At 44.8% G+C, this 25,835-nt stretch overlaps 1 protein-coding gene across 1 annotated transcript in view; it reads right to left on the bottom strand.

Annotated features, from left to right (window-relative positions):
- The window catches only part of RHOQ (ras homolog family member Q), a 399,119-nt gene that overhangs the window by 72,087 nt on the left and 301,197 nt on the right, over positions 1–25,835 (bottom strand). Inside the window, exon 4 of the mRNA XM_069608441.1 lies at positions 2,091–2,186. Within this exon, the coding sequence (XP_069464542.1) occupies positions 2,091–2,186 (96 nt within the window). The remainder of the gene's footprint in view (positions 1–2,090; positions 2,187–25,835) is intronic.

Consider the following 25,835-nt stretch of genomic DNA (forward strand, 5'->3'; position numbering starts at 1 on the left):
TGTAGACAACACTAACACATTGCCATAACATCCTCAGTATCCCGTAGTCAGAACCTGAGGAGCGGGTTTCCATAGTAATTACATCATTGATAGATGAGGGAATTATCGTCCCAACCACAAGCCATGACATAATTTTGCCAGTAAAGAAACCTGGCAGGAATGTATAAAGATTTGAGGGTAGTAGTTTTACCCAATTTAACATTGTCCCAAACCCAACGACTATACTATCATGTTTTCCACTTACAGCCACATGCTTTGCAATTGCTGATGTATGTTCTCCATTCTTCCAAACATCAATACATCTAGAAAGTCAGTATTTATTTTCCTTTTGCCTTTAGTCATTCCATGCTCCAGCACAGGCGTTTGACTCACCTCCCTTATGGGTGTATACAGAAAGCCCATCCCTGTACTCACAAATATTTAAAAAAGGATTTAGACTATATTCAATTCTCAGAGTGTTTAGTCTTAGTGCAATATGTGGATGACCTACTGATCGTGTTGCCTTCTTACGAGGCATGCAAGCAAGACACGATGGTTCTATTATCGTGTTTAGCAATGAAGGGTGACAAAGAATGTAAGCAGAAAGTGCAATTGGACCAGGAAAAAGTCCACTATTTAGGTCATGACATATCAGTAAGTATTACAGACTCCTGTATAGACACTATTCTAAAATTGCTCGAGCCAACAAAAGATAGTTAAATGAGGCCCTTTTGGGGAGCAACAGGGCACTACTGTTAGAAGGCTAATAGTAGGTAGTTGGTCAGTTACAGGGAATTATTTGTTTACATGCATCCAATCCGCTAGAGTGGTTAACAGTTGCAGAGAAAGCGTTTGTGGAATTAAAGTGAGCCCTTGTGAGCACAATGGCTATTGGGTTGTCTGATTACCAAAACCAATTCATCCTCTACTGCCATGAGAAAGAAGGATTTTCATAGAGTTTAACCGAAAACACAGTGATAAGCACTGACCAAATGCATATCATATTAGAGCATTTGATTCTGTATCAGCAGGTTTACCTCCTGGCCTGCTTGCAGCCGCATAGGCTACCTAGAGTTCAGAAAATAGTGTTGCAACATTACCCCATGCAGATACAGCATTATTGCTTTAAACGGAAACTATGCTTGCTTGCATCACAGCGTACCAAGTATGAATTAATCTTATTAAAGTTAATCTAATGTGATCCATATACGATGTGCAGTGTTTTCCCAGCCTCACTACTGCCATGCCCAGCAGATGTGAGCCCATGATTGTTTAAAGAGTGGACCTAGCCTGAGAGCAGCAGAGTGCTGTACAAGGTTTGGGTAGCCAACGTTTGTGCTGGCATCTTAACAATAGCGCATTACTGCGAGTTCTGTTCTTTGCATCCATTGGGATTAGTTCATGGTCAGGGGCTGTTGAAAAAGCCACATTTTGAGAGATTTGCAAAATTGGAGAATTGTGGGGGAGTTCTAGGTCGATACTGGGACTAGAATTCCAGAGGGTGGGTGCGTGACAAGAGAAGAATTGTGCGTGGGTCCGGCCTTTGTGGACTAGTTGCAAAAAAAGTAGAGTTAATAAAAACTCTTAACATTAACTTGGTGAGCTACATTTCTTACAGAATCTGTGACATTGCAGAGCTGTTTTTACTAAAATACTGCTTCTGCAAGGAGAATTTGAAATAACTGCTCAATACCATTATAAACACAGTATACCGTCACTTTACCAGCAGCAGGTCATAACGTGACATCCCTAGTGGTCACCAGATCCTCTGATAGGCAATAAGAATGGAAAAGATGTTTCACTGTGTGCATGAAATTAGTGTAGGTTCCTTTGCCTTGCCAGGAGAGAGGAGCTTTTGTTTTTCTACAAGGCATTCCTGGTGGTCAGAGTCCTCTGACAATTTGGTTTCAGAACACCGAAATTGCCATTGCTTGATTTTCAAACTTCACATAGTTTTGTATCCATAGCTAGATTTACCAATTTTGATAGCCAACGTAAACTATAATAATAATTCTATTTCTGAATTCCCATAGTATTCTGGAGTTCTTATCAGGACATTAATAGCAATATTGACATTAAGGAATATTACTATTTACACATTTTTGATGTACCTCTTTTGCCAACTTGTGTCCAAGCTCTGCAGTTAAAGGTTTCTCCTTCACATCATTCAGTCTAGATAACGTTTTTGGGTCATCTCGGAGATCAACCTAAAGTAAACAACAATAAAAAGTGGAGTTATGATATGTTTTGGAAAACTGATCAGATGATTGACAGGCAATACTTATACTCTTGTTCAATAGCTTGTGGTCTAGACATTATTTTATTGAATGCCTCGCACTTCATTAAATAAAGCTAACTCAGAATGGCTTTACACTGAAATATCCAGTTATTAATTAAGCAATAATCCCTGGGGGCAGTGGGGTATTACCTGCCTCAGTAATGCCTGCCCTGCGAGGGGATTATTACTATTATTACCCGGGCCCATTGGACCGGGGTATTAAAAGCTACTTTCTTCCTTTGCTAAACACACTGGTGTTTCGCAAAGGAAGACAAAATAAATAAAATGGCCGCCCTGGAAGGGAGAACTGAGTCTGTTCTCCCTTTCCATAGCGGCCATTGAAAATAATAAAAAAGTAAACAAACAAATGGCCACCATTGAAAGGGAGAAGGGACTACACATAGTCCCTTCTCCTAATCCATGGCGGCCATTCAAAAAATAGGGAAAAAAAAGTAAACAAAAAAATTGCCACCTTGGAAAGGAAGAAGGGACTACTTGTACTCCTTTCTGCCTTTCCATGGCGGCGTGTCGCAGATCGGGGCAGACGTCCCGGAGATCGAAGTGTTTCCAGCGCATCCACTCCCAAAGAGTATAAAAAAAAGCAGGTAAGTGGAGGGAAGGGGCCTCGGGGAGATCTGGGGAGGGGGAAAAGGGCACACTTACCTCATTGCCCAGCGGGGGAAGATGGCGGCCTGAGGAGGCTGGAGCTGCGGGATTACCATGTGGTAATGCCCCAGTTCCGAGCCCTCTCATTGGCTGAGAGGAGGCCACACCACCTCCGCCGGGTACTAATGATAAACAGATAATACAAAGTGACAGGAAAACATGCAATGCTGCTTTAATGAAAAAGAAAATGTCATTTAAAATGTGCTTTTGCATGTGTGCTGCAATGTTACATGGAGAACCTGAAAAACTGTGCAAACTGTATTTTAGTATTCTATAAGGCAATGATGGACATAATGTGTAATATGTATCATCAGATCGACTTACATCTATTCCTAGACCTACACTTTTTTACTGGCAATGGCAATCTAATAATGATGCAAAGAGAACATTTTCCTTTTACATGAAATATCGAAATTAGCAACTTAGATTGGACTTTGAAAGGGTTGTTTGTGAACATGTCAGCTTTCTTGAAAACAGGAATGCAGAGGCTGCATTCTACATCGCTTTGATCCTGGCATTAAAACAATCATATGGCACAGCTTTGTTTACTTGAAGCGAGGGCCTTTTTTTAAAATACGAAAAAGCAAGTCAAAATGAATAAAAAAATAATGGTTTTCATGGTTCTATTCTTGTAAGATTATCTAGCTTGTTTTTTAACTGCCATGGGTTCCCCCGCCCCCCGTGCCAAGGCCTTTTTTGGTGATTTCAGTATTTCACCAAGCAAAGCCTTCTAACATTTTCTCCTTCATTAACCCCTTAAGTACCAAGGACGAGCTATTTCGTCCTTGGCACTGGGAAGGTAATCCCAAGGACGAGATACCTCGTCCCTGGCTCTTATGCATTGCCAGTAATTATGACCTCAAATGAGCAGGTTCTACTCGGACCCTGACCTCTCACCCTGGCAAGGAAAATGCTCCCCTATGTGTAATTCTTACTGGTGATGGCAATCTAATAAAGAGTATACCTATGAATAGATTTAACACTATCAGATGATTTGCAATACAACTCCTTCCCCTTTAGAGAGAACCTGAAGGTTTCTCTAGGCAGACCCAAAATCCCAAGTAAGAGAAACACACACACTTCCATTTAAAGCAAGTCAATTACACACATACAAAGCTAATGCTTATACTATTGTAAACTATCCTGTAGTAGAGAAGAAGTTATTTCAAACCCCAGTTACTTGCAGAGCCCGGACTAGCAGAGTTTGGTAGAATGTTGGACATTTAGTGGCTTTCCAGCTGCTGTATTACTGCAGCTGATACAAAGTTACATATGCATTGTCTCCCAGCAGATTCTTCCCTTGATAAGGGTACAATATTGAAATGTCACCGGAGGACCAATTTGCAACACATTCTGGGTAAATTTGAAGTTTACCAAGACTTTTGTTATCAAGCATATCAATAATGAGCTAGGGGAACAGGAGACCTGGGTCCTCCACATGCAGCACCAGAGTGTGTCAGGAAAGGCACATTGGAAACAAAGGTGACAGACAGGCCAGAAGAAAGCTTGGTCCGGTTGCTTAGGCCAAAGATGAGACCAGATGCAACCAGAAGCAGCAACCAATCCAAATTGTGCCCAGTTACAGGACACCAGTGCAGACACTCACCCGAAGCCCAGCACAGGGGAAAGTAGAGACAGCACTATACAATTCAGGGAACTCAGTCAGTCAGAGAAGTTACATGGAAATGGAATGAGGTCTGAGTTTGGACAGCGGACACTGAAGTTATGGAGAGGCGTTGGAGCTGGAAAGGGCCCTCAGGACTTTGGAACATAATTCCATTAGAATGGATAGGCAAGGGGAAACTAGGAGTGAATAAAGGCACATGTGGCTGGGTGTGACCATACTGGGTGGCGTTTGCTCACATAGATAGCCAGAAACAATGGAGCTGAGCGAGGGAGTTGATAGAGGCCTAGTGGTTGGGTGTATAGACGAAGGAAGCAAGAAAGGAGATCTAGCGGCTGGTGACGAGGAGACTGTTGGGAACTAGCAGGAGACTTGGGGTAGTTTTGAGGAGGGTGGTGACACTAAAGGTGAAGATCAGGTGATTCCTAGAATGGAAGAATCCTACAGGTAGGTGGTGTGGGGAAATGAGAGAGTAGTTACATTGGAAAAGAGGAATGGGTAAGATACCAGGAGGTTTGTATAATGGACCAGAATATCGGGAAATAAAAGGAGGAGGAGGAAGGTGAACACTGAAGGTGTACGTTTCCAGTCCATGGCAAATAAGTGTTGGACGGGAGGATTGGAACAAGAGAAAGACTAAGATGGTAGGAGAATTGAAAGCAGAGAACAGCAGGAGGATTAAGATAGTCAGATCAGGCAGGTAATAGAGGCAGGCCAAGGAACGAGCACCCTACAGGGAGGACATCCCAGACTCAAAAGTGGAGAGAGGGCCAAGAGTGAGGCCCAGAGAGCTTCAGGAAACTTGAAGGCCAGAGGACCATTTTCCATTGCTTGTCCAACCGACAGAAGACCAGGTGCCCTTAGAGGCTGTAATTTCAGAGCACCCTCCTAAGAGAGAAATCCCCGCTCTTCTTCTCCCTCCTCAAGGTGGCACAGCAAAGCAGGCAGACAATGAAAAAGAGTCAAGTCAGGAAAACATGAAACATGGTTTGTTTGTAACCTTTTTTCATGCAATGTGTTCACCCAGAATATAGGAACCCCAGGAAAACCTGCAACCACCAGCATCTTGTTTTGGTTGAAACTTTCTTTTGATGTACTGTTTTCACAGTTGGGAAGGGTAGCCCAGTACCACCAACATTATAAAGGCACATTATGAACTTCAGCTCTCCTTATATTTCAGTTAGAGTTCACCTGAGCAGCCTGATAGCTTTGATTTACACTTCTACTTTCCCAGTTGTAATATGTTGGCCCAGCACTGACAGTGGCATTTGTGGACGATTTCATTCGGTGACATTGGAAATGGATGGGCACTAGGAAAGAGTGCCCATTATATTGCTTGGGAGGGCCATGTACCTCACCCCTATTGGATACCACCCCGCCTTAGGCTTATGACAGGTGACCGCGCATATGCCATTCATGCCTGCATTCTCCTTCCGCACATAAAAACCACCACTGGAAAACAGTAAGTACAATACACTGCATAGCAAGCTGTGTGATGGAACAGGCATTTGGAATCCTCAAGTCACAATTCAGATGTTTACTCAAGAATAGAGGACACTGCTGTAGTCACAGGTGAAATGAATCAAACTCCTAGCCCATCAGGTAATGGGGCAGCGATCTGTCCCTTTCAGTTGGGCATAGGGATCTCATGCAGCATGGGGTGTGAGACCTACCAGGATTAATGCCATAGGCCCCTGTGGTGGGAGTCTACCCTTCCTATTGTGCCCACCTGCTTGTAAAGAGCACCACTGTCAATCACCCCATTCATGTCTCTCAGGATGCTGGTCAGTTTATTTCTGTATTATGTAGCAAACTACTTGTTCCAGCATGCCTTGAAGTAGGATGAGAGAGCAGCCTGAGAAACCCAGAAGAATTACTGTATGACCACGCACCCAACCAGCAGCACAGCAAACACACTATGATATGGCATTTGTAACGCGCCTATACACAAGTGTTTCAAGGCGCAACGAGGCGGGGGGAAAAAAGGGGAGACAGACAACGATCCTACTAGGCCAGGTGTCATTCAGATCGCGCAAGTGCAAGGGTAGAGGGGATGGGAAAAGTGCAAGGGGGAAAGGGAGAAGCGAAAGTGCAGTTCAGGGTTAGTAGAATACAAGATAAATAATAAGGGCCAGCTGGTGGCAAGTGCAAGGTAGGTGCAGACAAGTGCTGGGAAGGGGGGCTGTAGCGATACAGAGACAGTCCCGCAGTGCAGGGGTTGCCAGGGAGGCAGTGCAGGGGAGAGTGGCTGGGCCAAGGACCGAGATCGGTGAGTGGCCCAGTTGCAGATTCAGTGCAGTTTCCGTTATTTTAGCAGGGGAGAGGGCGAGAGAAAGCGGAAGCAAAGAGGACGGTTTTGAGGTGCTTCCGGAACCGGAGATGGTTCTCCTCAAGTTTCAGGGAGGCAGGAAGGCTGTTCCAGAGGGAGGCCCCTGCTGCGGAGAGAGCTCTACCCCGACTCGTTGTGACACAACCCAGAAGACCGACGCAAGTGCCAGCACATACACAGAAAGCTCAAAACTGTTCCACAGAGACATTATGCTCACCAGCTAAGGAGCCATAGATCGGCTCCCTGACCAGACCAACGAACCCCATACACAAACTGGGACATGAACTGTCAAGCTCACTGCAGTGGCCCTACTTAACAGACCCACACACGAGAATGGGGTGGTGCTTAGACCTCTAATTTATGTCTTTTTTCAATTGTACCACCTCTGGTGGCGGTGTGTCGTGGGAGGGCACAGTGAGCTGTTGGCCTGACAACCCGCAAGGGGGGGGGATATCCAATGGGAGGGGAAAAGGGAGGACGCAGAGTTAAATTACCTTGGGGATTCTTCGAGTAGGGACCCCCTAGAATGTTCCCTGAGGGAGTTTAGACAGATAATGGGTTTGTCTTTAGGTCAACACCTTGATGTAGGCAGTTTTTAATATAATAGGGGTTACCACTCTATAGTGACCAGCCTGGGCTTTTCAGACCAAGGTGATGCATCGAGTTTGGGTTTTTACCACAATACACTAATGTGAAGGATTTTAACTTTAGTCATACATAAGCTCACATACAGTACTGTGGCAACTCGGCATACACAGTGTGTGGTCCCTACACAAAGAGAAGAATTAGTATGATAGACAGTGTCGCAGCATAACATGCACCTCGTACCATTGAAATACAGAGATTCCATAATTGGGACGTAGGGGCACTAGTGAAGGGACAATCAGAACCAACTTGGAACCTAACAGACATAGTGGTCGGACAAGCAGAAAGGCCTGCTTAAGTGTGTTCCCCTCTGATGGCCAATGTTGTACACCGCCACCAGTACGTTTAAAGAAAGAAAAACATAGTACAGAAAGTGTCAGTAATATGTTGTATGGTTAAAACGTAGAGCATTGGCATAGAGGAGTGAATCCAACGTGTAAGTGGTGCGTTTTCAATGTCAAATGATCTACACTACCAATGCTTTTGTTAAAATGTGTGTACACGTATATATCGATAAAAAACAGAGGCTCATATTTCAGAACTTACTGGAAACATCTTCGGGATAGAATGTGGTGCCTATGGGGAAAGACAGTAGATAAGTTGACTCCTGTAACTGATCCCAGTCATTCCTGATCCTGCTTCGAGCGCACACATTCAGTTTGAGGTCATCCTCGGGTGGAGTGGGCTGGAGCCCCCACCAACTGTCCTGCATACCTGCCCGAGCCCTGCTGCAACACAGATTATATGATTGGGGCCAGCACCTTAAGACATGCCTACATCCGGCATTCATGGTGAGCACACCTGCAAGCTACCATCCTGCCTGCCTTTGGGCCCTGCGCCACTTCCATTTACAAGAAAAAACATTTTTGAATTCCCTGAAGCCGTTCCTTTGCATTGTGCCGACTTGCCCACTTCCAAAATGTCGAGCGCGATGGGGACTCAGATGGAGGCTAGGCTTCCCCACCACTGCTAGGCAACGCAGGAAATATCTTGAGGAAACATCCGCTGTCTCCAGCTAAGGCCAGCATAAGGCCCTGCTAGCTCCTATTCGCTCTCTGGTGGCTGCCGTCTGCCTAGTTCTAGTCCCTTAAAATCAGTAGGCAGCAGACGCTATCTGCTTTTACATCTGTGTACACAAGATCCATGAAGATGATTGCCGACCCACAACCTCGCCCATCCCAGAACCAGATCCGGTACGCCACTGCGACTATCCGGCAATTTTGAGGTACATTTGCTAGCTCAATGTGTTGCATGCGCCACTCGCTTGTGAACCAGAGGAATTTCTGGAGGCTGTCTGCTGAAATAATGACTTCCAGTTTCACCTACACGCGCTGAGGACATGCACCGGAATCTAGACATTGTCCGTACACACGTATTACGTTACTATTCACACATTGTCACGTCGATGTGCCATGCTTTTTGCATACCTATCTGCTCCATGATGATATAAGCGTATTATAATGCCGCATTTTCAGTCACAGTATGCACGTTGGCAACTAATACAAACAGAGGCCCGTACTCATATATTAGGGACTTTTGTACCTTTGCTAAGTCATCCTAGCTGCCCTTTGCGATTTACAATTCAGCCGTGCATATTACTCCCGGAAGTATTGCACTACGTTAATACTGCTGTGTGCCTTTGCTGACCTTTGCTAAACTAACTACCTCACTCGCGATCACTGATGCAAAAAACCCCGGCACGCAAAAACCTAATTCTGCCCATTTTATGGAGCTAAAACTTGCCTATATTGAGCACGCAAACTTATGTTACCTTGAACTACTTCCCCCTGTATTTTAACGCTATGTGCTGTGGGCCGCTGCATGTGGGATCCGCCGCTGGTATTGTGGCACGCATGTTTTAAACTACCCTACACTATTCCTGAATTTCTATCTCGATTGCTCCACTGCTGCGTGCTGTTGCCCGTGGGCTCTGCTGCCGGTATTACTGCACGTGTGTTTTGAACTAGCTTACTTTATGTTTATTTTATATAGCGCTTTAAGCCAACGTGCTTCACAATATAACAACAAGATACAATAATGGTAGAAGCAAGTTAACAATCATGATACAAACAATGATTTAATATGTAGAACAGTTTCCTTGGAAGTGAAGATGATGGAACGGAAAGAAGGAAGGGAGAGGAGGTAGAAAGGAAGAGGAGCAGTAAAGAAAGTCAGACATGAGATATAAGTTCAGGTGTATGTGAGAAGGGAGGAGAAGGGATGGTATGAGGGACAGGGAGATGGAGAGGGGAGATGGTAGAAGGTGAAGGGGGGAGTGAAGAAGAAGGGCTTTCAAGGAGGTCCGGAAGGAGGTGTAGGTGGGGATACAGCGGGTAGAGAGGTATGGAGTTCCAGTGCAGTGGGGGCCAAGAGCTGAAAGGAACGGAAGCAAGAGGCTGCACATGGTGACAGGGGTACAGTGAGCAAGAAGAGGTCAGCAGAGTGGAGAGGACGAGAGGGAGTGTAAAATGAGAGAAGAGAAGAGAGATGGGGGGGAGCAAGGTCATGGAATGATTTGAAGACCAGACAGAGGAATTGGAATTTAAGTTGGGAGGGGAAGGGAAGCCAGCCAAGTTGAGAGAGCGAGGAGGAAATAGAGTCGTGAGGGCTGAGTAGACAGAGAGTACGGATAGAGGAGTGGTAGATGGATTTGAGGGGGGTCAGATAGGCAGGAATTCCAAAGAGGAGAGAAGAGCAGTAGAAGAGACGGGAAAAGATGAGGGAGGAGATAGTGTTTAGAAGCGGGGAAGATGAGGGAGGATCGGATCTTACAAATGTTGTAGAGATTATCCCGGCAGGAGCGGGAGGGAGAGAAATGTGGTGGGAGAAGGAGAGGGAGAAGTCGAAGTGGAGACCAAGATTGCGGGCTTGGGTAGAGATTGGGAGATTGGAAGGGGGAAAGTGGATGGATCGAGGAGGGGAGGGGGAGAGTGTGTTAGAAGGAAAGAAAAGGACTTCCGTCTTGTCAGTGTTGAGGGAGAGAAAATGGGATGAAATCCAGTTTTTAATAGCAGTAAGGCAGGAGGATAAGGAGTGGTGAATATATGGAGTGAAAGAGTTGGGTGTCATCAGCATAGAAGTGGTGGGAAATGCCAAAGGAAGAGATGACGGGAGCGAGAAGGGAGGTGTAAAGAGAGAAAAGAAAAGGTCAGAGTACAGAGCCTTGGGGGACACCATAGTCCAAGCGGATGTTGGAAGAGGTGTGGCCACCCCAAGAGACCGCATAGGCACGCTTGGAGAGGTAAGAGGAGAGCCAGGTGAGGACATAGTTTTTGAAGCCAAAGGAGGATAGATTAGTGAGAAGTAAAGGGTGATCAACGGTATCAAAAGCAGCAGACAGATCAAGGAGGATGAGGATAGAGGATTACTTATCGTGGTGAACAGTAAGGAGGGAATTGAGTATGGAAGTAAGAGCAGTCTCTGTGGAGTGTTTAGGGCGAACACCAGATTGAGAGGGAGGAAGAAGAGAATGAGAGGTTACAAAAGCTGAGAGTTGAGAGTAGGCTAGATGCTCGAGGAGTTTAGAAAGGAAGGGGAGAAGCGAGATTGGACGAAAGTTGGAAATAAGAAGAAGGTTAGCAGAAGGTTTCTTCAGGATGGGAATGATAGTGGCATGTTTGAATGCTGAAGGAACAGTGGAGAAGGAGAAGCAGGTGTTGAAGAAAGTAGTAAGGTAAGGAATGAAGAGGGGGAGATTTTAAGAATAAGGGAGGTGGGAAGGGGTCAGAGGGCAGCAGCTGGGAGAGTTTTGGAAAGAAGAAGGGAGACGCAAGATGGAGTGACGGGAGAGAAGTTGGACATACAAGCAGAGGTAGGGGAGGAGGAGGAGGAAGGAGGGGTGAAGGAGGGGGAGAGGAGAATGTTTTGGCGCAAGGATTGAATTTTGGATGAGAAAAAGTTTGCAAAATCAGAGGGAGAGAGTGTGGAGTTGGCAGAGGGATCAGGAGTTGGAGGGGAGGGGAAGAGGAGGCGAGAGAGGGTTTGAAAGATTCGACGGGGTGGGAGGCTTGTGAGTGGAGAAGGTTAGAGTAGTAGGAACGTTTGGCTGAGTTGAGGCAAAAGTCAAAGAGGGAGTGATATGAGAAATAGGTTGATTGGTTAGTCAGATAAGGGGATTTGATCCAACGTCGTTCAAGGCGACGGAGAAGACAATGCATGGACAGTAGGTGAGAGGATATCCAGGGTTGGGAAGGTTTTCGAGAAGGGTCGAAGGGAGTAAGTGGGTAGAGATGATCTAGACTGGTGGAGATAGCGGAGGACAGTGAGGAGACGGTGTCTTTGGCCGCGAAAGAGGAGAAGTCAGTGAGAGGGGTAAGGGACGGAGAGCAGGAGTTGAAGAAGAGTGAAGGGCTGACATTGCGGAGGTCACGACGAGAGAAGGAGGGAGGGGAGGGAGAGGGGTGGTCAGAGAGGGAAGGGGTGGAGTAAGGGAGAAGAAGAGTAAGGCATGGTCAGAGAGATAGTTGGGTAGAGAAGTGACCGGTGAGGAGGAGTAGGTTGAGATAAAGATGAGGTCAAGAGTGGAGCCAGAGGAGTGGGTTGGAGTAGTAGTGAGTGGAGAGAGGAGATAGGAATCTAGAATGGAGAGGAGAGGGGGAAGAGTGAGAGTGGTTGGGGAGGGAGAGGTTGATGTCACCAAGGACTGAGAGAGGGAAGATGAAAGAGAGGAGGTGATCCAGGTCCTCATAAAGGGAAGAGAGGAGGCCTGGGGGTCTGTAAATAATTAAGGAGATAGCATGAGGGTAGGTGAAGGGTTTGAAAAGATATTCAAAGGAAGGGAAGGTTGGGAGAGATGGGGTAGGGGTGGAGGAAAGACATTTAGGGTGGAAGAGGAGACCAATGCCGCCACCGCGACCGGAGGGGCGAGAGACATGAGAGAAGGAGGAAGAGGGGATGGTGAGAGAAGCAGAGACAGTGCAATTGCTAAGGGGGATCCTAGTTTCCGTGATGCAGAGGAAATGAAGATTGAGACGGAAGAACATGTCAAGTGCCTCTGCGGTCTTGTTGCAGATGGATCTGGCGTTCCAGAGTGCAATGTTAATGATACTGGATGGTTTCACAGTAGGAGGATAGATCAGGTTAGGACGAATAGGGAGAGTGTAGGGGAGGGAAGGGGGTGGGTCGTGGGGGCAGACATGAGAAGGAGATTAAGGAAAAGGGGGATAAGGAGGAAGGGGGGGGAGGGGAGAGGAGTGTGAGCGAGGAGGGGAGGGTCGGACAAAGCGCATGTCAGGAGGGGAAATGATTACAGGCAGGTGGCGTTAGCAGAGGAGTGCACACAAGCAATGTGTTGTAAACAGCAGGATCCGAAGAGGGATGGAGGGGCTGACAGGCCAGAGGTGGAAGAGGCCCTAGAGAGGAGGGGTAGGTAGCCTCAGCAGCAAGGATGGGTGAGGCAATAGGGGAGGGGCAGGTGATATCAGCCGCAGAGCACACAAGCACTGTATTGTACACAGCAGGATCTTAAGAGGGATGGAGGACTGACAGGCCAGTAGTGGAAGAGGCCCTAGCCTCAGCAGCAGGGATGGATTTGGCAGGAGGGGAGGGGCAGGTGGTTTCAGCCGCCGAGCGTCAATCAGTAGAGGAGTCAGTAGATGAGTGAGTAGCCTTAGCAGTAGAGTGACCACAAATAGTCACTGGAGGGGAGGTCCACAGAGTCACTGGAGAGGAGGTGCGAGTAACCTCAGTGGCGGGGCGACGGCAGATAGTTCATTGAACACAGATGGTTAAGGCAGGGAGATTAGACTTGGAAGCAGAGTGGTTAGCCCTGCTGGTTAACACTGGAGGGGAGATCCGCTGGGTCACTGGAGAGGAGGTGTGGGAAGCTTCGGCTTCGGGGCGTCAGCAGAAGATCAGAGGGCGAGGGTGGATAAAGGAGAGTGATTAGCCTTGGCAGCAAAGCGTCCATAGGTTGTTAGATGATCAAGAGGAGGAAAGATGTCACAGGCACTGCGCCATCAGCCACTGGTCTAGGAGTGGTGTCTCAGCTTAATGACACTAGACCCAGCCGAATTGAGGGTGGAATAGACCCGCGTTGGTGCTGAGCTTGTAGTTGTGCACTCCGCGTGAGCGAGTCCTCACAGCACAGGCAGGGACGGGTCAAGCAAGGAGGTGCAGGCAGCGGAGAGGGAAGCGGAGGGAGCGGAGAGGTCAGGCAGAGAGGTGCAGGCAGCTTAGGTGGTAGCATGGGTGCAGCAGATGAATGCGCCACAGGATGGGACAGAGTCCGGGCAGGGTCCAGGGGATCTGAGAAGGACGGAGTGAGGGTCAGTAGAGCGACACTACTGGGGAGGCTCAGCAGAGGGGATGAGGCTCCAATCCCCGGTCAAACCTCCTCAGCTGGGATGTCGCGTCGATCCTGGGCCAGTGAAACACAGGCAGCCCCTCAGGCAGCCCGGGAGCGGCCACAAGAGTGGTGATGCCTCGCCAGGCAACGCACACTGCTGACAGCTCAGCAGCAGTGACAGGGGCAGAGACACTGCGCTAGATCGCAAGAGCACAGGTCAGCCGGATTTGCAGTGCGCGCAGTGCTTGATTCCCAGTAGTGCGGTGGTCCAGTGATGGTACAAAGTCCTCGTTCGATCTGGAGGTGGAGGATGCCTCACTCGCTCTGGGAGGGGGGAGGTTGTGCAAGGGACCGTAGGTATATCGCGCAAGACACAGTGGTGCGGGGCCCAATGCCAGCTCCAGGGCCCTCGCCCGCAGATGAGAGCAGGAAGAGGCCAGCCGTTGTTGAGGAGGCTGCGGGTCCCGATGTTGCAGAAGTCCCAGTAGTGCGGGGTCCAGTGTCCGCTCAGAGCCCTTACCTGCAGAGGAGAGCAGGAAGAGGCCAGCTGCTGTGGAATTTGCGGCGGCTGCGGGTGCCGATATTTCGGGGGTCGGAGTAGTGTGCAGGTCCTGGCAGCGCAGAGGTCCGCTGTGGAGACGCATGCTCCAGAGTTAAGGAGGCCTCAGGTCCCAATGTTGCAGAAGGTCCGGAGGTAGTGTGCGAGTTCTGGCAGTGCAGAAGTCCGCCGTGGAGGCGCCGGCTCCAGAGCTCTCGCTCGCGGAGAAGAGTGGGAAGAGGCCAACGGCTGCAGGAGTGTAGGAGGCCGTGCAGAGGAGAAAAGGCAGAAGCAGTGATTGGTTTGGGATGAAGTTCAAGGCGTGAGTGCTCCCGGTCCAGAGAAACAGAATCGGAGAGATTGGAACAAGAAAATTGTGATAAATATTAAAATCGTTTGGTTCGAGTCAGCCTGAAGTGTGGAGGCGACTTTATTCCTGCATTTCTATCTACACGGCTCTACTGTGTTGTGTGCTGTTACTTGTAGGCTTTGCTGTCTGTATTGCTGCACATGTATTTTAAACTAGCCTACTTATTCCTGCATTTATCTACACTGCATTATTGTGCTGTGTGTCGCTGCCGTGTGCTGTTGCATGTGAGCTTTGCCCCCTATAGCACACCTAAAAATCCTGCTCCTGATAACGTTTGAACAGATCCACTTGAAAAAGCACATACTAAGGAGTTCTTTGAGCCCTGTCACCTTATTATTAGCCTTAGACTGCATTTACAACATACCCTCAGCTCCCCACCTCCTCATTGCCCCCAACACCACCATGACCAGTCCGCTCCCCAGTGGACTAGCCTGACTCACATGCAACAACCAGCCAACCTCAACCACATGCTACCTCAGCAGCCTATGTATAACTCCCAACCTTGTAAGACCATTACTAGAAATAGGATCCGTTCAAGACTAGCCAAGTTATTTGAGCCCCTAGCTAGAACACTTGTCAGTCCTAACATGATAACGATTACAAAACAAATTGATAACCTTAACATCAAAGGAAAATGTCTACATTACCCGTTGCTAACCCATGTGTCACTCAATCATGCTACTCTCTAAACCCAAAGTACAGAAGCCCTATCTACTACTTTATCTACCAATCTAACTCTCAAGGGTGCATTAATAAATGCCAGATCTTTGGTCGCACATGCAACAGAGATCTCAGGCATCATATAGTCAGGAAACCTAGATTTCCTAGCGATCACTGAATCCTGGCTACACGCCGCTGCAGGTCCAGCCCTTTCACTAGCCAACCCTAACTGTTACACTATCCTCATATCTAATAGAAATGAAGATCGAGGAGGAGGTATAGCCCTCATTGCTAAATCTACTCATTAGACTAGTTCCACACCGTGATGTCAAATCCTGTGAAAACCTTACAGCTAAGCTCACCATCAATAATTGCCAGACACTTGCTATCCATCTAATATATAGACCCCCGGGTCACATTGGAACTTTCAAGGAAAACATCTCCAATATCTTATCCGACAATCTAACCCAAGTCCTCTTACTAGAGGATATGAACCTAGGTTTTAATGGCACTAAAGATACTCATGCATCCAGAGTGTCTAATATCCTATCTGAACTAGGCCTAACCCAGAGAGTACTACACACTACTCACAACAAAGGGAGAATACTTGACTGGGCGGCAGATTATAACTGCAACGCCTCAATCTCATCCATAGTACATCAGATCTGGACCGACCACCACCTTCTCTTTAGCAACCGAAAAACCCATCTCCACACCTAACTTGCTAGCTCCACCCATACCCACAAGGAACAAAAAGAACATCACCTGTGACAACTTAATCCCACTTATCCTCCACACTCTCAATGCGCTCCCTGAAAACTTGGGACCTGATGCTTTGATCAAAGAGTATAATAGGGTCATGTCCTCATCTCTCAACTTAATAGCGCCACTCAAAATGAGAAGAAGCAAGCCCAAAGCTCACCTCGAATCTTGGTATACACCCCACTTGAAACCATTACGAACGAAAAAAAGACAATGTGAGGTATCTTGGAGATTATCACCATCTGAGGAAAATAAGACTAACCTTAGCACCATAACCACTCTCTATAAAAAGGAAATCCTCTTAGCTAAACGCCAAACCTATAATTCCAGAATATCACAAGCCAAATCTAGTATGAAAGAACTCTGTTATTTTGAAAGAGCTAGAAGCTCCCATCCCAGTGACAGACAACCGTGTTAAAGACAAACCTTGGTGCTCTAACATACAGCAAGCACTTACCAATAAAGTCACGACCCTACAATCAGAAATTGCCATGAAAAAAGCTTCCCTAACCTGCTCCACTCCACCGACACCCGCCCCTCTACCTTCCTATAACATTGCTGACCCCCTGCGCTTTAAGTTCTCAAAATGTACCATACTCGATACAGAATAAATCATCCTTTTGCTCAAACCCTCCAACTGCCAGGGCGATCAATGCCTGGCCCAACTTATAAAAGGACGCAGCCAGAGACCTCGCCCCTTTCATCACAAAACTCATTAATGCCACTTTCTCTTCAGGCATCATCCCTTCCAATCTCAAAAGAATCGTGGGTGCTATCACTACTTAAAAAACAGACCCTAGACCCAGCTATACCCACCAATTACCGACCGATTACTACAGCTCCATTTTTTCTGAAAATTATAGACAAGATGGCCTACTCACAAATACAAAAACATTTGGAATCCAACCTCTTACTAGGAGCACGCCAGTCAGGCTTTCGGCCCAAACATGGGACAGAAACAGCCTTAATAGATCTGAAAGCCCAGATAGATGAAATCAGAGAGAATGGAAAATCAGCCCTCCTCCTCCTGGACTTCTCGGCTGCATTCGACCTTGTGGATCATGAAGTTTTATGCCATCTAGACTCTGCTGCTTATTTTTCAGTAGAAGCCATAACATGGATACAATCCTTTTTAAGTAATCTGACTGTGAGTCTTTTCCCCTACTGCAGCCGCAGACCCTATCCCCATCACACGTGGAGTGCCTCAGGGTTCATGTGTCTCACCTAGCCTATACAACATCTTCACAAAGTCCCTTTTCGATGATCTGGATCATCTTGGTATCACCTACACGAATTATGCAAATGATACTCAGATCCTCCTACCACTTACTGGGGATTATGACAAGGATTTGGCCTTGGTCAAATCTCATCATCCAGGCATGGATGGCCTCCCATGGACTATGCCTGAATGATAAGACTGAGATCATTATCCTAGGCACGACTTCAACCCTCAAAAAACGGAGTCCCAACTACACTTCCTTCAATATTGACAACAACACTATCACCGTCGCTAAGGAGGTGTTCTATCTAGACTCTACTCTGTCTTGAATAACGCAGCTCCCTGTTGCTTGACTGAAAGACCTACCAGAAATTCCTCAGCGAGAACTACTAGATTATCCAACACAAACTGCCTTTTAGTCCCACGTTTTAAGCTATCTAGAGTTGGGGTCAGCAGCTTCCCAGTCATGGCAGCCCAACTGTGGAACGCCCTACCTCCCTCATTGAGAGTAGATCAATCTTACCAGAACTTCCGACAAAACATAATCAGATGGTTCAAAGACTTAGACAAATGAAGCCTTCCCAGACACCTATATTTGATTTTCTCTGCCACCATGTAAATATATTAATGTAGATACGTTTCTACCTACCTGTATGCTTATAAGTTTATTACTATCTAGCCATTGTAAACGCCTTTTCCTAATATAACTGCCAACTTTGTTACTTTGATTCTCATGCGATTCTTATGTACGCATAACTGTATATTGCTGTTCAACTTTATATCATGCATTGTATTGTATTATTCCTTTGTGTAACTAAGCTGTGAACTTTCTTTTGCTCTGCTCTGATACCCACATGTCTGGTGCACAATATAAATAATAAAACAAACAAACACACGCGTGAACTCATGCAGAATGCTCATGTTCAATGTAGCATCAATCCTGCGTAGAGGCTCCTGCTAACTTTTTTGTATTTTTTCAAGGAACTGGGGTTGGTCACGATAAGTTACCTGGGGGAACCCAGACGTGGACCCCTTGCTCACTGTGCTCAGAGAGGCACAGCCCCACCTCACTGATGAGGCCCAACAAGGCTGAAACACGTGCCTGGGGTTGCTGTTGGTACTCTTGTTCAAAGGAGGTTTGGCTGGCATTTCCGGGCTGTACTGCCCTTGTCGGCAGAACAAAGACTGATCTGAAAATGGATATTCCTCCTTTCTGAAAAGTACAGTGAGCAAAAAGTGAAGGCTGCAAACTCTTAAAGTGGGATAAAAACACAGAACAGGTTATCATGCCATGTTCTTTCTAGAGAGGGGCGCCTGCTGCCTTTTTTTGTATAGTCTGCACACACACAGCTGATGCCACACAGGATGTAGAAATGCATCTGATCTTGCAGAGAACACATCCATCAACAGATTCTGAACAGTAGGAACACTTTGGGCAAAGTAGGTTTTGTAGGGCCCTGAATTGTGCAACATATAGGCAGTGGAGGTTTACGATGTTGCATGGACACACCACTGGAAAAGAGTGGCACGGATGCCCGTACTACAGCTTTACAGCACAGACAAGATTCAGCTAAACAACAGAAAGGTCAGCATTCTTTTTATGATACTAAGCACATGCAAGCGTCACAATACACCAATAGTCACTGCCCATAATGAGTTTGCTTCCTCTGCTGCACTGACTGGTCAGTGGAGGACAGATCATTTCAGGATAACATACAAGGTTCTTGGAGTCTTAGCAGTGGGGTGGTTCATAAATAGCTGACTGCACTCAATGATGCTTCGATGCATTCACAAATCTATGGAGTGTTTTTCAACAGTAACAATGCAAAGGGGACAATAAACACACACATTTTGCTCTCAGTTAGGTGGGCTATGAAACATTATACGCTAGATTGGAAAATTGACGTTTTTAATGTAGAGCATTTTGACACGTCAATTGAGAACCTTATGGACACAGTGCTAAAGAACCCTACCGTTAGATCTGTGAGGAAAAGGAAAAAAGCATTTACATGTTTTTGATGATTATTTAGCTGCAGAAAAACAATCTATGAGGATGGATCATTAGGAAATTAATAGCTCCTATGAACCAGGTTGGTTCAAGTTAAGCAACCAGCCAACTCGCTGCCTACCTCTTGGCACCCCCTTGCTCCGCTTTGTTGTCTACCCTGTCTTTGTTTTATATGAGCCATGAGGCTTATGGGCGAGCAGCGCTTTATTAGAATTTAAATAAATAAATAAACCAAGGGACGTACAGTTGATTGCATGTAAAAAGGTGAAGCAAAGATATAAAAGTGTTTGCAGATCAAGACTGTCACTAATAATGCAGTGAGATGCTGAACAAATGCTCCAGGTCCAGATAAAAAAAGATGTTAGTGAATTGTGTTCCCTAGTGAACAGGCAACCTGCTTTTCTAGTAATTTATCAGTTGCATGCTGTTCCAGAAACAGAATGGGTGAAGTTCTTTGAGGCTCTGTATGCTTCAAGTGTGGTGGATTTGAATTCAAATCTTATAAAAAAAAACGTATCCTCAGAAAGAAATGGCTATTGACTGCTCTATCCGTTTTGAAGTCGACACGGTTTGGGAGTTGATAAAAGCTAGCAAAATTTCCAGGGCCTCTGGTCCCAATGAATTTACAAATAACACATTAAAGGCCAATCCAATTAACTGGGCAAATGCCTTAACAATTCTGATTAGGAGTATCGTAACTCATGCTATATTCCCGATATCCTAGGATACGGCCTATGTTGTCCCTATTTTCAAGAGGGGTGCAAGATACGATCCTAAAAACGACTGCCCAATCTCCTTGATTGATGCAGACAGCAAGAACTTTGCATCCCTCTTGCTTCAACATCTGGGAACATCACCCTTTTCTACTCACTCATTAAACAAACTCCAAACAGGTTTTCGTAAAGGACACTCAACCAAACTTAATGGGCTGGTTTTAAGAGCTATCCAAGAAATTGCTTGGTAAGATCTTTCCAGATGCACTTACGTGGCTTCAGTGGATCTCTTTGCGGCCTTTGATAGTGGGGGCCACAGAAGGTTTTGGCGGAAATTAGACTCTTGGGGATTCCTGTATGGTCTACTGAAGCTACTTATTGGTCTGCACGAGAAATCCGGTTCGAGTTCGATTGGACAGAGACGGTGCCCTGTCTAGAAGACTTTGGTCCAAAACAAACCTGAGGCAAGGGTGCGTTCTGGCCCACTGCCTCTTTAATTTGTACATATCCAATATTAATGAATATTTGACAAATGCAGCTTTCATTACTCCAAAACTGGCCGACCAGAAGATTTCATGGATAGCATATGCAGATGATATCCTGCTCTTTGATCATTTTTGGATCGGATTGAGGAGACTATTGCAAGCCTTTTCAGCTTATGCAGTGAAGAATAGCCTCTGAATAAATACTTCCAAAACTAAAATCTTGGCTCTGTCGAGGAGCAGGAAACTGGGGACTGCCATATGGTCATTTAAACACATTATGCTCAAATGCACCGCTATTATGGTCTATCTGGGATTTCACTTTTCGGCCCAGTAGGTTTTTCAGAATGTTCACCAGGTGTTGATGCAGAAGGCGGCGGTTCTAATCAGCCAAATGGTAATGCCTAATAAAAAATGTGGACGATTTCTGATTAGACCAGCGATATATTTTTATGAGGGGAAAGTAGTCCCCAAAATCATATACGGGTTGGAACTGTACACAGATGTAGCTCTTAAATGGCTTGATTCTCTAGAAGCTATAATTTGTAAACATGTTTTGGGCATCCCGAATGCAGTTTCCCTAGCTGCAATAAGATATGAGTTGGGTATGCTCTCTTTGAGAGCACGTGTGTATTGGAACTTTCTGACATCGTAATATACGTTTGCCTATTCCTTGTTCCTTATATGACAAAATGAAAACTTGCATGAGTCTGAAATGTTCTAAGGGTGGTACAGATAATTGTGTGGCCAAATTGGGCATAATTGGTGAAAATATTCTTTGTAAACCGAGTTTGACTCTTGAGACCTTGCTTAGCAACCCGGTTAAAGTCAAAGACTAGCTTAATGATAGAAATTGTGTTGAGACAAATTAATGCTTTCATGGTTACCCCTCAATGAATCATCTAGCTCATGAATATAAGAAGAGAGGGATAATATCACACTTCTTATTGCAATTCCCCAATACCTTTTATAGATCAAGCTTACTGAGGTTTCCATGGAACCTGCTGCCAACTAACGAAGTCCTTCTCAGGAGGGGTAAGATCGCCCCTTTGGAAGCAATATGCAGATTTTGTAAGAATGTGGACACAATCGAAGCTATTAAGCATTTTGTTGTGCACTGCCCCACCTTGAAAATTCAGCGGATGAGCTATCTGGGTAAAATGTTTTCCGTTAATCATTGGTGCAATGAAGGAAATCTCTGGCACCGCTGTTTGTACAGTGACAACAACATGCCTGAGAGGTTGCCAGTCGCCACGTTTCTAAAATCAGTTCATTTGAATATTTCTAATTAGTGCTCGTCTAGTGGTTTTTTCATACTTTTTTAATAGTAAGTGTAAATATTTGTTGGTTTTAACAATTCTCTGTGGAATGTTTGATGATGAACTTTTGATATTTCAATGTACTTTTAATAATGTGAAGTGTTGGTTTTCGATTTTTTTTGTGAAGAATTCAATTTCAATTAATAGTGCATATACTATTTTAATATCTTCTTGACATTTCTGTTTTGAAAGTTCTTTTTTGTAAAGGTTTTTTTAAAACTATATACAATATAAAAATGTTTTAAATGTATTTCTTAGTCAGTGAAGGTAGGTATTTGGAGGGCTGATGGCTGACTTAGGGGGTGTGACAATCTGAATTTCTCCCTGTAGCAATAAGATGGTGGGGGAATCGCAAGAACACCCAGCAGCTTCAAGATCAACAACTGACTGATCTTATATTTGCCATCAGGGGCATTTCATAGATCTGCTGTTCAAAACACAAGTGTATGGCTCATCCAATGCAGAACACTTCCAATTGATCCTGTGAGGAGAACACCCCTGACCAATCGACAGAAGGATCCCATCATACCGATGCATGCTGTGCACACTCTTAATTGCTGATGATTTTGATGTGCAACTAAGCAGCACCACTTGGCCATGCATCCTTACTCCGTAGGCCATGCTGCAGAGTGCCCTGCCTTTATCCTCTGGCCACATTGGCAGGTTATTTCTCGACATGCACACAATTTCCTACAAAATCCTAATTTGAAATGTCCAGTGCAAATGCTATGCTGCAGCCAGATCAAGGATGAATATCTATGCATGTTGATGTGCTTTCTCAGTCAGTAAAACAATCCATATTTATAATCACTTGTGTATAATGTAAAGCCCAATTCAGAACAGAGCACCACAAGGAACCGGCACGTGACCTGTACTAAACAGACAGCATGTCTCAAACCAGACAGTTTCCGTTTCTTTATATACTCTTGCATTTACATAGTTTCAGTACAGCATACATAGAGGTTACTGCAATAGGTTACTGCAAGACCAAAACACCAGTACAAATTGTTGCACTAACAACTTTTGATGCTTTGGTTTCCTAGTGGAAGTTTAAGCATGCTCTGTTCTATTGTGAAGAGGCAGGAGTTGCATTCACTATGAAATATGACAAACAGTAGCAAAACCTGAATTAGTATTGATAATAAGCTCAGAAAAAAAATACAAATCCATAACTGAACATCCTAACAAGAACATTTTAATTAATACATTTAGAAGAATTAACAGGAATAATAACATTCAACTTCGAAAAATAACCACAACATCAGCTTATCAACTATTATGATACCCAGAGTACTAACCAGGTTTCTTTTGTTTGCCTTTGATTTTAAGTTATTAATAATGATCAATGATGAAACACAAATGTCAAACATTTAAAATAAATCACAAAAAGAAAAATTAGGTCAGATGTCCAGATAAAAAGGGGTTTCCATGGAGTTCTTCACCATGGTTTACCACTATCAATCAACCTAAAGTTTATTTCGGGCATGATTCCATAAAAGTACAATACAAAGATGAGAAATCAAACATCAAATAACAAGACTATAGGTTACATATCGTTATGTCTTACATGTTATTTGTAACCAACAGGAATGATCATAGAAAACAGCGGCTGAGCCTAGACTAAAATCGTAGCTTTAGACTGGATTCACCAGGCCTTTTCCAAAAAGCTGAAAACTGAGGATACGACATCTTTAGGAGCAGTCACTTTACATAAACATATGCGTCAGCTCTAGAGTGTGCCTGATATTTAAAAAAGATGAGATGGAGCCATCTCGTCCTTAGGATGGCATATGCTGGACAAATCAGCAGGAATTGCATTTCATACTCAGCGTCTATAATTTGGATTTGGATTAGCTGTTTATATAGCGAATACCTCTGACTGAAGACCTCAAAGGATACCTGTACCTGGGAACAGAGGTGTACTCGGGAAAGGACTTTCTGAAAAAGAACTGTCTTAACTGTTTTCTAAACAGCAGAAGAGACTCTGTATTGTGATGGACCTGTTGTACCCAATTACAGAGTTTTGGACCAGCCACTGCAAAACGTCTGTCGATCTGTGAATGGCATCGGGAGCAAGGTACCACCAATAAATTAGTATCCTCAGACCAAAGAGCTCTTTCAGGGTGGTATTGTGAAATGTTCTTGTATAGATAGAGGGGAGCAAGGCCATGCAGAATAGTGGATATGAACAAAGCACTTTAAACTTGATCCTCTGTTGAACAGGCAGACAGTTGTTTACGAGAAGTAGAAACTCTTGCAGATTTGAGAAGCTTAAACATTAAACACAAAGCTTAATGTTGAACCTTCTGCAGCTTATCTAGTAAATAGTTGGCAATACCAAAGTAAAGACTATTGGCATAGCCACGATATGGGGTTATCAGTGCTCCCACCACCTGGGCACGAAGATTTATATCGATGAATTGAAGAGTCTTTTTCAATAGCCGCAGCCGATAAAAGGATATTCTAAGCACTGCGTTAACTTCACCTGCAAGAGAAAGCTTGGCATCCCATATAAAGTCAAGGTTCCTGACTTTATTGGTATAATAAATTGTTATGTCACGGAGGGCAGGGGGAAGTGGGCGTATCAATGGATCCTTAAGCAGGTAGAGGGGACCTAACCGCATTACCTCCATTTTGGAGGGTATCAATTCCAAACCATTTGCCGTCATCCATTGTCACATCCCTCTTAGACAATCATCTAAGGCCTCAAAAGTGGCAGAGGACATCTACTTTCATATACAAATGTGTATCATCTGCACACAAATATAAATTAATCTCCATAGACCACAAAATAGCCATCAGAGGCTGTACATAAATGTTAAATTGCAGAAGCGAGAGAGGGTAGCCAGGGGGGTACCCTACAGTTGGTGGATAGTGAATCTGATGTGTATTGCCCTAACCTAACCACTTGCAGACCCTTGCATCCCTGTCCCTTCACCACTCCACGTTATCAGGCGGGCGAGCAGAGACTCATGAACTTTTTATACGGAAAGAGGATGCACACCGCATTATTCAAATCCATGATTTGGTTACAATACCATTAGCAGGAACACATTAGCGGATACTGATCTTGCAAGGAGCAATCTCGAGACCTGCATTTACGCTAAGGGTCCACTACATGCACCTCTGTAATTACCCATCAGATCTAGTTTGAAATAGTAACCCTTGATACGTGACTGCCAAGATTAATGTAAGAACAAGATTTGTATGAAATTTGATCACAAAACTAACATCACATAAGTTAACTGTTACGATTTATGTTATGATTATGTAAGAACCATTATTATATGTATATATATGTTTTGATGAATTACATTAAGAGGCCTGAGGAAGAGAACCAATTCTCGAAACACGCTTTGGCTCATTTATTTTACTTGGTGTCAAGGCTCATGTAGTTTGCCTTGATTCAGTAATAAAATTGGTTTCATTCATGTTTGAATTCTGGATATTTGATTGCCTGTAACACTCTATTTGGGCATTGGCGCATTAGAGAATTGAATACAATTAATTCAGTCAGTGTTTTTCTTGGTCTAATTTGTAATGCGCTCATTATATATTTTTTTCCATTGTGTTTAATGTTTTATTTTGCAGCACTGCCTGTTTTTGAATTTTTTTGCTTCAAAAGTTGGGTCGGGTTCAGCGGAGGCCTGCATTAGTGACTGATCACAGTAGCTACCGTAAGCTAAGCGTGTCCATGCATGTATCCAGAGATGCAGTTTCCTATATAGCAGAAAAGATTAATGTGACACCCCTTATGGATTGATATGAAGATGATGTGGTCATCTTTCACATGAAATAAATATGAATTAGGAAATTAGACCATGAAAGATTTGGTTTTATGATAAATAAAATGTGTGTGTAAATCCCCCCTTTTTATGTGTGTCCTCCTTTATAATGGCACTACATGTTAAGAGGGGAGTGGTATGGCTTCAAGCCACCTCACATGCTTTTACATCA

Source organism: Ambystoma mexicanum, chromosome 4q (genome assembly GCF_040938575.1).
Source record: "Ambystoma mexicanum isolate Mex_15411 chromosome 4q, UKY_AmexF1_1, whole genome shotgun sequence".
NCBI classification, from domain to species: domain Eukaryota; kingdom Metazoa; phylum Chordata; class Amphibia; order Caudata; family Ambystomatidae; genus Ambystoma; species Ambystoma mexicanum.